Raw genomic sequence first — 13,032 nt, 5'->3', positions numbered from 1 at the left:
TAAGTTCTCTTAACTGCACAGTGGGCAGGGCCTTAGATTTCTTGACCCAGCTCTGTGCAAGGCTTTGTAGGTTTCACTTTTTAAATCTTCCTTTAAGAGATACTTTTTAGGGGGTGGAACCCAATGATCTACAAGAACGTCTTGGGTAAAGTGGGAGTGGAGGGGAGAAGGCAACCATGTCCTCACCTTGCTTCTCTTTCCCACGCTGGATGAGAGCAAAGTGGGAGAAAGAAATGAGAGGGAAGACAAACCAAACCTTTGCTCTTATGCAGTATTGTGCGGTGGCTGAGCTCATGGGCTTTGGCATCAGAGCCCCGTGTTCATATCCTAGCTCCACCACATGCAAATCAGGGACCGTGGGCAAGTAACTTAACCTTTCTGAATCTCATCTGGCTTAATAGTATATAGGGTCGTTGTGACAGCTGAAACAGCTAATGCACAGCCATTGGCACAGTGCCTCGCACATAGTAAGTGCGTAGTAAATGTTAGCTCTGTCACTCATATCCCCAGTGAGTGCCAGTTCATTAGTCTCACGGCCTTTCCTACCTCCCCACACTTTCCTTAAAGACTCCCTTTATCCAGTCTTTACACTTCAGGACTGTTCACCTGCTGTATGTAGTATGTTGTTAAGAGTGTTTTTCTGTCTAACTTGGGCTCGGGCCAAGTTCTGTGGTTTTGTTCCCTTTACCTAAATAAAAGTACCTTAATAGGTACTTTGGGAATGCCGTTGAACCTATAAGAATCAGCTCTTACTAGGCCAGTGATTTTATTTAGTAAATTATTTCTTAAGTTTGTATTGTCCCTTTGAAATTAATCAGAAACACAAATCATTCCTTCTCTCTGTCCCAGGTTTGTGTCTTTCATAAATCTGAAAGAGTAGAGAAAGCTCCCTGTATCTTTCTCTTTATGCATTGGTCTGGTTTCTAATTCATAGAAAGAAAGATGCAGGCTGCTGGCTGCCGCAGGGGGCTGTACTGCTCTCAGGCCAGTTGCAGGCTCTGGACCCTCCCTAATGAGCATAGCGGGCCCGCCCACAGGAGGACTGGGCGGGGCCAGGTTCCCTCCTATTTCTATGACTTTGTCCTCACATTAATCCCCTTCCTGCTTCCTCCCAGGTGTTCCGCCTTTGAATTTTATAGTATCTGTTTCCCTTCTGTGGATGAATATAGTTAGAGAAGATTGTAGGCTGTTGTTGTAGGATTTATACATAAGTGAGAAGTGGCATTTACTAGCATTGTGTGATTTTTTTCCCCCAAAAGGTGTTATATATATTCTTCACTTGACTGGAGACTTATTCTCTAATTTGACATGAGAGAATGTCTTCAGTTTTTTGTTTTATGTGTTCAAAGTTGTCATACTCTTCTGCCATTTGTTTTTCTAGGATAATCTTTTTGGGGCTACAGCTGCTAAGAAGCAGTCATCATCTCTACTAACTCAGAGCCAAGAGAAAACAAAGCCCTCTGAGCTTTCCAAAAAGAAAGCATCTGCCTTATTGTTCAGCAGTGATGAGGAGGTAGGTTGAAAGTTATTTTCTAGAGAAGAGTAGGAGATGGTTTGATGGATTTAAGAGTTACAGCTGTCCTAAACCTTTTCTTTTTCTGCCTATTTAGATCTAGTGAAATTTGGTCACCAAAGACTATGTTCACAAGACTGTCTTTCTATTCTTGAAGAAAGATATTTATTGTAGTATATTAACTTAAAGATTAATCGTTTCAAAACGCTTAGGAATAAAATAAGTATCACCCTCAAATTATAATATATGCTAATTCAAATGAGTTAGGCCTTATTTTACTTTTTTTTTAACATCATTATTGGAGTATAATTGCTTTACGATGGTGTGTTAGTTTCTACTGTACAACAAAGTGAATCAGCTGTATGTATACATATATCCCCTCCCTCTTGCGTCTCCCTCCTACCCTCCCACCCTTCTAGGTGGACACAAAGCACCGAGCTGATCTCCCTGTGCCATGTGGCTGCTTCCCACTAGCTATCTATTTTACATTTGGTAGTGTATATGTGTCCATGCCACTCTCTCACTTCATCCCAGCTTACCCTTCCCCCTCCCCACGTCCTCAAGTCCATTCTCTACATCTGCGTCTTTATTCCTGTCCTGCCCCTAGGTTCTTCGGAACCAATATTTTTATTTATTTATTTATTTATTTTTAGATTCCATATATATGTGTTAGCATACGGTATTTGTTTTTCTCTTTCTGACTTACTTCACTCTGTATGACAGTCTCTAGGTCCATCCACCTCACAGCAAATAACTCAATTTCGTTCCTTTTTATGGCTGAGTAATATTCCATTGTATATATGTGCCACATCTTCTTTATCCATTCATCTGTCGATGGACACTTCCATGACCTGGCTATTGTAAATAGAGCTGCAATGAACATTGTGGTACATGACTCTTTTTGAATTATGGTTTTCTCAGGGTATATGCCCAGTAGTGAGATTGCTGGGTCATATGGTAGTTCTATTTTTATTTTTTTTAAGGAACCTCCATACTGTTCTCCATAGTGGCTATATCAATATACATTCCCACCAACAGTGCAAGAGGGTTCCCTTTTCTCCACACCCTCTCCAGCATTTATTATTTGTAGATTTTTTGATGATGGCCACTCTGACTGGTGTGAGGTGATACCTCATTGTAGTTTTGATTTGCATTTCTCTAATGATTAGTGATGTTGAGCATCCTTTCATGTGTTTGTTGGAGAAATGTCTATTTAGGTCTTCTGCCCATTTTTGGATTGGGTTGTTTGTTTTTTTAATATTGAGCTGCATGAGCTGCTTGTATATTTTGGAGATTAATCCTTTGTCAGTTGCTTTGTTTGCAAATATTTTCTCCCATTCTGAGGGTTGTCTTTTCGTCTTGTTTATGGTTTCCTTTGCTTTGCAAAAGCTTTTAAGTTTCATTAGGTCCCATTTGTTTATTTTTATTTTTATTTCCATTTCTCTAGAAGGTGGGTCAAAAAGGATCTTGCTGTGATTTATGTCATAGAGTGTTCTGTCTATGTTTTCCTCTAAGAGTTTGATAGTGTCTGGCCTTACATTTAGGTCTTTAATCCATTTTGAGTTTATTTTTGTGTATGGTGTTAGGGAGTGTTCTAATTTCATTCTTTTACATATAGCTGTCCAGTTTTCCCAGCACTTTACTTTGTTAAATGATTGCTGTGTTTCGTTAATCGGTAGCTAGACAAGATAGGAGTGGTCTATGCTCGTTTAATTCCTTTTTTGTAAGAGTCTTAACAATGTTTCCATTTGCTATCCAGATATATATTAGCAGAGCCAATTGAGAATACAGTTTAGCAGCTGTTCAGATTTAGCTGTACAGAAAAAGACTAAATATAATGATATTAAAAACCGTGAGTGTTAAAAATCTTCCTATTTTATAATACTCTATTTTAACATTGTAGGTAAGTTATGAGGGTATGATGTAGGCAGATAAATGATAGATGTGTTCATTTTTTTTAATTGAAAGCAACTTAAAATGACATAACATAATTTGCTTTTTCTACTCAAATCTGTGAATTTATAATGGATTTTCCTTTTTTTTTCTTTCTAGCAGTCTTAGTGGGTTGTTCTCCCTATAGTAATGGCCAACCATCAGTTGAATTTTTTCTTCTGTAATATTACTGTGGTTCAGGGAAAATAAAAATATTAGCTAAAGCAGGGAGCAAAAGTATTTGCAGAGTAAAGATAACCAGGGTTCTAGAACAGTGACTTGGCTTTGACTGCCCAGTGGGATCACTTGGAGAACTTTAGAGAGTACTGATACCGGCTTCCACCACTGGAGGTTCTGAATTAATTGATTTGGGGTATGGCCTGTTACTGGAGGTTTCTAAAGCTCTTTTGGGGATTCTAGCATGTGCTCGCTGTTGAGCACCCCTGCTCTAGGGGAGCACTTCTCAAACTATAATGTGTGAAGAAATCACCTGGACATACTGTGACAAATGCAGGTTCTGATTCAGAAAGTGGGGTAGAAATTCTGTATAACAGAAGCTGCTGCTTGTGGAACCCACTTTGATTTACAAAGCTCTAGACTCCAGGACCACTTAGCAAGTGCTCAGGAGATCCTTGATTTGAAGGGGTGAGCATAGCCAGGTGGGGTTTCCTTAAATGCTTTCTAAAAGCCAGATTCAGAATTTTCTGGTAAAAGGGTCACTAGCAGCTTTCATTGTGTCTTGTTTACATTACATGAGCTTTTTATACATTTTTTTCCCCATCTTGCTTCAGGATTTTTAAATTTTTAAATTCAAATATCATTTTCCTCCAAAGTTGAGAGTTCTTGACTTTCTTTTTTTTTAAACATTCCTGTATCTTCTCATTCCCCTGTATAACTAATTTTGATCTCTAAAGTAGAGAAGTTCCCTTGTCCTAACACAGAACAGGACCATAGAGAGAGAAACACTGTGGCAGGTAGTGATGGAGGGAAACACCATAAGATCTGTGAGGTCAAAGAACCCAGCTGTCTAGATTTGAGTTCAATGAAAAGCCTTGGACATAAGCTTTCCTCGAAAGTGATACACTTAGTTTAAATACAAGTTAGTTTAACAAATGTGAATTTTATTTTACTCCTCATGTTTCTTAATCTAAATGGCCAGAGGATTTTAACATATATTTTATCTTTTAAGGACCAGTGGAATATTACTGACTCACAGACCAACTCAGCATCTGACAAGTCTAAAGGAGAACTTAGGGACCCTGGGACCACCCAAGACCAGGAGATTAAGGCCGTGAAAAAGACCAGCCTCTTTCAGGAGGACAATGAGGATGATCTGTTTGCTATTGCTAAGGACAGGTGAGACAATCATTGTAAGAAGTCATTTCATCAGTGTCCGTGGTAATAGGTGAAGGTATTTGATGTGCAAGATGTCAGCTGCTGGGGTGACATGCCGATGATTCATCACCTGGTAATCATATAAACGAGAATGTCTTTGATTTTCACTTGCAAGTTATTCTCCCCTGGTGCTGGGAAATGTTTTTCTTCATGGATCCTTACCTAATTTCTTCTACTTATCTTTTTTTTTTTTTTTAACCTTAAAATACTATTTTTCTTAGTTTGTTAGGGGTTTAAGTACAGTTTGTTGTCTTTTTTGTTTTTTCCCTGGGATACCCTAAAGAATGTAAAGTTTTGTCCAAGTTTCTTTCTTTTTTTTTTTTTTAAGATTTATTGATTGATTGATTGCTATGTTGGGTCTTTGTTTCTGTGCTAGGGCTTTCTCTAGTTGCGGCAAGTGGGGGCCACTCTTCATTGCGGTGCGCGGGCCTCTCACTATCGCGGCCTCTCTTGTTGCGGAGCACAGGCTCCAGACGCGCAGGCTCAGTAGTTGTGGCTCACGGGCCTAGTTGCTCTGCGGCATGTGGGATCTTCCCAGACCAGGGCTCGAACCCGTGTCCCCTGCATTAGCAGGCAGATTCTCAACCACTGCGCCACCAGGGAAGCCCCTTGTCCAAGTTTCTTTTTTTTTTTTTTAACATTTATTGATGACCTAACATGTGTTTTATTTATTTATTTATTTATTTTAGTTTTGGCTGTGTTGGGTCTTCGGTTCTTGCGAGGGCTTTCTCTAGTTGCGGCAAGCGGGGGCCACTCTTCATCGCGGTGCGGGGACCGCTCTTCATCACGGTGCGCAGGCCTTTCACTATCGCGGCCCCTCCCGTTGCGGGGCACAGGCTCCAGACGCGCAGGCTCAGCAGCCGCGGCCCACGGGCCCAGCCGCTCCGTGGCATGTGGGATCCTCCCAGACCAGGGCTCGAACCCGTGTCCCCCGCATTAGCAGGCAGACTCTCAACCACTGCGCCACCAGGGAAGCCCTCCAAGTTTCTTAAGTTTGTCATTTGGATAGAAATCTGCTCAGCATTGAGAAACATCCTGTTTAGTAAGATGGTTCTCTGCAGAGCTGTGCTGTATCACACCAGTTGCTGGTAACCCCTAGCTGGTCTTAGGTGCTCCTGCCATGTTAGTGTTTGGACTAAAGGGTGGCAGGTTATGTAGAGCAGTGGTCCCCAGCCTTTTTGGCACCAGGGACCGGTTTTGTGGAAGACAGTTTTTCCATGGACCGGGTTGGGGTGGATGGTTCAGGCAGTAATGCGAGCGATGGGGAGCAGCAGATGTAGCTTCGCCTGCTCGCCTGCCGCTCGCCTCCTGCTGTGCGGCCTGGTTCCTAACAGGCCCAGGACTGGTACCAGTCTGCGGCCCGGGGATGGGGACCCCTGATGTAGAGTGAGCGTGGGCTGTAGTTGGTATTGTAATATGCTGCAGATTAGCTGTGAATTCAGAATAACTCCCTTGAAAATATATGTATTTTTTTCTTTTTCTCTTGAGATCCTTAAATGATTACTTTCAAATTTAAATGAATGGTAGTAACATAAAGAGGCAGTTGATTGGACATGTAAATGCTATGCATCGGTGTGGTTAAGCTTTAATACTGAATTGATAGATTCAAAAATGTCTCATATTTCTGTCTCTGAATACTGTGATCTCTTCAAAGGTCACCATTTCTACTTTGGGCTCCATGACTTCACCCCTGGGTGTATCTTGGGCCTCTGGTTAAGAATGTAAGCTCTGGAATCCCAATACCTGATACTAAATTCTGGCCCTGCCAGTTGCTCTCTGAATAGCCTTGGACAAGTTACCTAACCTCTCTGAGCCTGAGTTTTCTCATCCGTTAAACAAAAATGATAATAGTGCTTCTCTCATAGGATCATTGAGAGGATTAAATGACATCCAGATATGAAATGCTTAGCACAATAGCTGGTACATTGTAAGCACGCAAATGTAATTTACCGTCATGAGTGTAGGGGAAATAACATTTCATTCCTTTATTTTTGTTGCTCTCTCTCTCTCCTGGGACTCTCTCCTTCCTTTCTTCCCTGGCCAGCTGCTTCTTTTTTTTTTTTTTTAAATGTTGTGCATTTTATTTATTTATTTATTTATTATTATTATTATTTTTGACTGCGTTGGGTCTTCGTTGCTGCACCCGGGCTTTCTCTAGCTGCGGCGAGCGGGGGCTACTCTTTGTTGCGGTGTGCGGGCTTCTCATTGCAGTGGCTTCTCTTGTGGCAGAGCACGGGCTCTAGGCATGTGGGCTTCAGTAGTTGTGGTGCACGGGCTCAGTAGTTGTGGCTCGTGGGCTTTAGAGCACAGGCTCAGTAGTTGTGGCACATGGGGCTTAGTTGCTCCGCAGCATGTGGGATCTTCCCGGACCAGGGCTCGAACCCGTGTCCCCTGCACTGACAGGTGGATTCCTAACCACTGCATCACCAGGGAAGTCCCTGGCCAGCTTCTTTTAAGACTTAGTTTAAGCCCTCTCTTTTGAGAAGCCTTCCTTAACCCAAACAGCTGAGAAAGGTAAGAAATAGGGTTAGTCTAAAGCAAAAATGACTCCATCTTTAACCCCCCGCCCCCAGCTCTGTTTCACTTAAGCATTTTCTACACTGTATAGAAGTTACCTGTTTACGTGTGCAGCCCCTCCCTTTGCCCCCACCACACGCATATGGTCACAGGTCTAGAGATAAGGAAACATGTTTCGTGTGTAGGTCCCAGTACCAATTACACACAATATCTAGCTTTCAGCAATGCTGGCTTTCATCAGATTCTCAAAAAAATCTTTCACAGACAACAACAAGTGCAGGAGAGGATGTAGAGGAATTGGAGCCCTCACACATTGCTGGTGGGAACGTAAAATGGTGCAGCCACTTGGCAACACAGCCTAGCAGTTCCATGAAAAGTTAAACATGGAGTTGCCACATGACTCAATTTCAGTTTTTAGGAATATGCGTAAGAGAAATGTCCACCCAAAAACTTGCATGTGAATGTTTATCATAGCGTTATTCATAATAGCCAAAAAGTGGAAACAACTCAAAAGTTCATCCACTGTAGAACGGATAAACAAAATGTGTTATATCCACACAATAGACTCTTATTCAGCAATTAGAGGGAATAAAGTACTGATACATGCTTCAAGATAGATGAACCCTGAAAATATTGTGGTAATTGAGAGAAGCCAGTCACAGAAGACCACATGTATGATTCTATTTGTGTGTAGTGTCCGGAAGAGACAAATCCATAGAGACAGAAAGTAGATGAGTGTTTGTCTGGTGCTGAGGGGAAAGGAGAATTGGCAGTGACTGTGAACAGGTATGGGCTTTCACTTTAGGTTGATGGAAATATTGTGAACTTAGATTATGGTGATAGTTGCACAACTCTGTGAATATACTAACAGTCACTGAATTGTACACTACTAAAGGGTAAATCTTATGGTACGTAAATTGTAACTCAAACCCATTCTAAAAAAAGAAACAGAAGCTTTGTGACCCTAACAAAGTTGCGAAATAGTGCCTTGTAAGCAGGGCACTCAAACATCCTTGCTTGCCTGGAGAGGCCTGCTTTGTGCCTGTCATTTCAGCCTGGTGATTAATAATGTTCCCTTTCACTCTCAAAAGTGTCCTGGTGTAGGGCATAAACTCTATAGTCATCTTAATGTGTTTTGACATCTGTCCCTTTTAATAAATCAAAATACTTATTACCCCATTATTTATAATGAGAAATACTCCAGTTCACTGAGCTGCGTATTTTTCTTCTGAGGACAGATCTCCGCGGGATGTCCACATTTAACCAGCAGGTGCCGAGGGTGTGGAATGAGATCCAAGGTTAAGGACTCACTGTCATTGTCTATTGTAACTATGTCCAGAAAGCTAACTAGCTTTTCTCTAGCTTAGAACTTCAGAATCTGGCATCAGATTATTTTCTGTGGATTGCTTGGTTTTGGTTTTGGTTTTGATTTTTAGAAATTGTTCAGAAAATCATGCATAAGATTTTTCTTCTGCTGTAGCAGCTTAATAAGGTTTTTGCTTTTTAGGCATCTGATGTAGTTATTTTTGTAATATTTTGTGATCATCACTTAGTAGTCATATATTTTGGTTATAATTTGTGTACATTTTTATCAGTGTATATCCTTAAAGGCATATTAGATTTTACCTGACTGTGTATGGCTCTTTGTTTTTATAATTTCTTCAGGGTGTAGACCTAATTTTTTACTGTCCTTTAGTGTAAGTGTCCAGTGTAAGTATACTCAACTATTTGGTTAGTTGTGTTCCCTAGTCAGTGATCCTTAGGCAATTTTACGATGTAAGCAGGCATCCAATGTTAAACTAATGAATAACCTTATATTATGCTTTGTTAATAATTAAACTTAGAGAAAAGATTATGATACATATACTTATGGGTATATATGCTAATTATTTTTAGTGTAAGTAGATGGATACTGAAATGACTAGTATTATTTTTATCTAGCTAACATTGAATTTGGAGTTTTCATTACTTTGATAATTCTCTAGTATGCTGCTAGTTGGGTGGTTCCTTATCACATAGTATAGAAACTAGAACATGACCCTTCCGTAATTAGAACACTTTCTATTTGGGACTGCCCACGTCCAGTGCTAGGCCTCCCTGTGTTTCTTTACTTTTATGATTCTGTTCCTTAAAAGGTCCTGATCAGTATTTATTCTGGCAGACATTTATTGACTGCCCCTGGGGGCTGGTGTGGAAGCCTAGGTGAGGAGGTAGGTGAAGACAGGTGAGAGGAAGGTGGTGAGGAGAGCTGTGGCTGGATTTCAGCTGTGGTTGCCCAACGTGGAGTAGAGATGGGTGAATATTGCTGTGGTGAACAGTGAAGATGAGCTTTCCCAGCTTCTTAGAGACTTTGTGTGGAGGGGATAGAATGGGATGGGTTTAGGGTTTGAAGGGAAGGCACAGAAGCCCACAGAGGCGCTTGGAAAGACATGGTTAAGTGGCTGAGGTGGCACCAGGCCATAGGTCACAGCCTGAACCAGGTTCTGGCCCTGCGATCTCTTGACAGCCGCCTTCCTGACCACTCTGGAAATAGGCACTGGTGCTCCCTGGTTCTTCCTCTGCCATAGGAAATGGTGAGAGAGAATGCTACGTTTGTGAATGCTAAGCGTGTTGTGTGCGTTGGCAAAGCCAACAGCTAGTGCACCTACCTTGAGCCAAAAGTAACTGACAAAGGGACAAGGTGAGGAGGGCCCCGGGCTTTTACACAAGAATGCCAGACAGTGGGTGATGACTTGCTAGACACAAATTGCACCTACTTCAAAGGTTTTTCTTGCTGCAACTGTGTAAGGTCAATGGATGACTCGGGCGTTTTGGTGGTAGGTGGGTTCCTGTTGGTGTGGCCTAGAAAGAATATTGTATTTTGTAAATCACATTTGCCTTTAATTTGACTCTTTATTTGTTTGTGTAGCCAAAAGAAGACCCAGAGAGCATCTCTCCTGTTTGAAGACGATGGTGACAGTGGAAGCTCTCTGTTTGGCTCTCCTCCCGCATCTGCTCTTCCTGCAACAACGGTATTCTTAACCTCTTAGGCCCAGGAAGTAACCCTGAGGTGATGTTATGTGAATACTGATGCCTCCCTCAATCAGGTCCTAAAACCTGACCTTGGAGACTGAGTCTTATGGAAAAACTCGTTTGCCTGGTTTTAGATAGACATCTTCTGGTTAGTGGTATTTTACAGATGAAGCACACGTGCAAAGCCTGGAGTGGATTCCATATCACGCAGCCCCTTCAGTGTCAGTTGCAGGCGTCTGAGTCTCAGGGGAGAGCAGGGGACAGCGCTGTTGCACTCCTTCTGGAGGAACTGCCGGGCTTAACCCCGGTGGCATGGAATTCTGCTAACATTAGACCAGGCCAGTTAATGTACAGGTTATTCCTTACAGGAGCAAGTTTCCAGTACTAACGCTTTGGTCCTGGTTTATATTAATAGTGAATCAGTAAAAAGGAAGGAAGTTCTGACACAGGCTACGACATGGATGAAGCCTGAGGACATAATGCTGAGTGAAATAAGCCAGCAACAAAAAGGCAAATACTGTATGATTCTACTTACACGAGGTACCTAGGGTAGTCAAATTCATAGAAACAGTAGAACTGTGATCACCAGGGGCTGAGGGGGGTGCTGGGGGATGGAGAGTTGTTTAATGGGTACAGAGTTTCAGTTTTGCAAGATGAAAAAATTCTGGAGATTGGTTGTACAGTAACGTGGATATACTTAACTACTACTGAACTCTATACTTAGAAATGGTTAAGATGGTAAATGTTGTGTTTTTTATGACAAAGTTTTTTTAAAAAATTAAAAGTATGTGATGAGAAAAAAAAAGTCCATCAGTGCCTATCTAGTCTAAATAGTCTTCCAGCGATTACATCTAAATGGCATCACTAACCATGATCGCCTAAGCTAAAAGATTTAGCAAGTCTTCATGTTTTTTATATCAAAAGGAGTATTAAGAAATGAAAGGAAGGTGGCATTATGATAATATTTGTCCTGGGAACCTAGGGATACTGGAATCCTGTCTTTGGCCTGTCATTCATCCCTCCCCAACACATTCCCTATGTGGGTATATGTAAGTGTGTGCACACAGAACAAAGTGAGGCCAAGCAGCATTTTATTGCCAACTGGCAATTGCCAACAGCCCCAAAGGAAAATTTAGAACTTCTCAGGCTAGACCCCATGGAGACCTCCTTGGGGGGTCTCCAGCATCTGAGCTGGGTTAGCCTCAAAGGCCAAGAATCAAGCAAAGTCACAGCCTGCTGTTGAGGGCCTTCAACCCCAACTTCAGACCACTCTAATTGGCATGTGTTAGAGACAGAAAGACATGTAAGACAGGGAAGGAGGGATGTACCCCCCGAGATTCCCCCCATGTGGGAGCAGCCACAGAATCTAAAAAGGCAGCTCCTCCACCCTTGCTGATGAGGAAGACTGTCCTCTTCCCACTGTGGTCATGGATGACCATGTGCAGTCCCCGATGCCTGCACATCCCGAGGGCCATAGTACCCTAAGGGGCACAGTGAAGGAGGGAAATGGCAGTAAAGGAGCCTAGAACTTCCTCTTTTCTAGAGACCAGTACCTGACTCTTCTTCCATATCTCCTAAATATTTTTTGTTTAAAGTTTATTTTAAATTATACAGTAATACGTGGATGCCTTCTTAAAAAAGGGTTAAAACATGCGTAGAGGGAGTTCCTTGGCAGTCCAGTGGTTAGGACTTGGTGATTTCATTGCCATGACCCCGGGTTCAATCCCTGGTCGGGGAACTAAGATCCTGCAAATTGCACGGTGTGGCCCCCCATGCCCAAAAAAAGAAAGAAAGCAAAAAAAGGTAGTCAAGGTAAAAAACAAATTCAAACAAATGAAAAAACGTGTAGAGAATACAAAGTCCCCATTCCATACTCCTGCCTAGTGTAATCATTGGTAACAGTGTGTTGTCAGTGCTTTCATGCCTGTTTCTAGGCATTCTTGTCTTTTTTAATTTAAATGAGATCATGTTTTACAGTTTTATGCATCTTTTTTTTTTAAATTCTGCAGCATGTTTTTCATTTCCATAAACTCCATCTTGTTTTTGTTTTTTTTTTGATCACTATATAGTATTCCACTGAATAACTACACCAGGACATGTGTGAATATTTCTCCTTTGATGGGGTAGTCCTCACTGCTTCCTGCTAGTTTGTTAGGAATGATTCTTCCCGTCCCTACAGCCTTGTCATCTTTAGCCTTGACTATTGAGATAATTTCTTAACTGGCCTGTGAATGCTCCTTCTCTTCATCTCTCCTTGCTGCTACCCGAAGACCACCCGGTCCTGTCATCCCTTTGTCAAGCTGAGCCTGTAGCTGAACCTACCACGCCACCTGTAATTTCATTCAAAGTAGACTCAGCTTTTCCACCTTCACTCGCCATGCACTCTTGGTGACTCATCCTGTCCCAAAGTATTCCAGAGGAAGTTGTTGTCTCTTTTTTCTGGAAATATTCTTCATATTTTCAGACCCAGTAAAGGTGTTAACTTGTCCTATTCCCAGGCCAGGCCCATGCCAGTTACTGATTTAGGGACTCTTTCCTCACCACAGTCCCATTAAGTGCGCAGCTTGTAGTAAAAGCTTGTAGCACTGCCGCTGCTTCTGAGTGCTCATAAGCTTTTCTTTCAATTACCTGTACTTGCATCTCCCTGAAGTGGCTTCATGGTT

At 41.9% G+C, this 13,032-nt stretch overlaps 1 protein-coding gene across 9 annotated transcripts in view; it reads left to right on the top strand.

The window, feature by feature from the left end:
• LOC103005249 (WASH complex subunit 2) overlaps nucleotides 1-13,032 on the top strand; it is a 57,284-nt gene that overhangs the window by 29,857 nt on the left and 14,395 nt on the right. For all 9 annotated transcript variants that reach the window (XM_028164982.2, XM_028164981.2, XM_007176292.2 and 6 more), the window contains exons 19-21: nucleotides 1,382-1,513; nucleotides 4,635-4,801; nucleotides 10,266-10,368. In XM_028164982.2, coding sequence (XP_028020783.2) covers nucleotides 1,382-1,513; nucleotides 4,635-4,801; nucleotides 10,266-10,368 — 402 coding nt within the window. The remainder of the gene's footprint in view (nucleotides 1-1,381; nucleotides 1,514-4,634; nucleotides 4,802-10,265; nucleotides 10,369-13,032) is intronic.

Source organism: Balaenoptera acutorostrata, chromosome 16 (assembly GCF_949987535.1).
Source record: "Balaenoptera acutorostrata chromosome 16, mBalAcu1.1, whole genome shotgun sequence".
In the NCBI taxonomy this organism is placed as follows: Eukaryota; Metazoa; Chordata; class Mammalia; order Artiodactyla; family Balaenopteridae; genus Balaenoptera; species Balaenoptera acutorostrata.
Note: the sequence above shows the minus strand (reverse complement) of the source record. Positions and strands in the feature narration are given on the sequence as shown.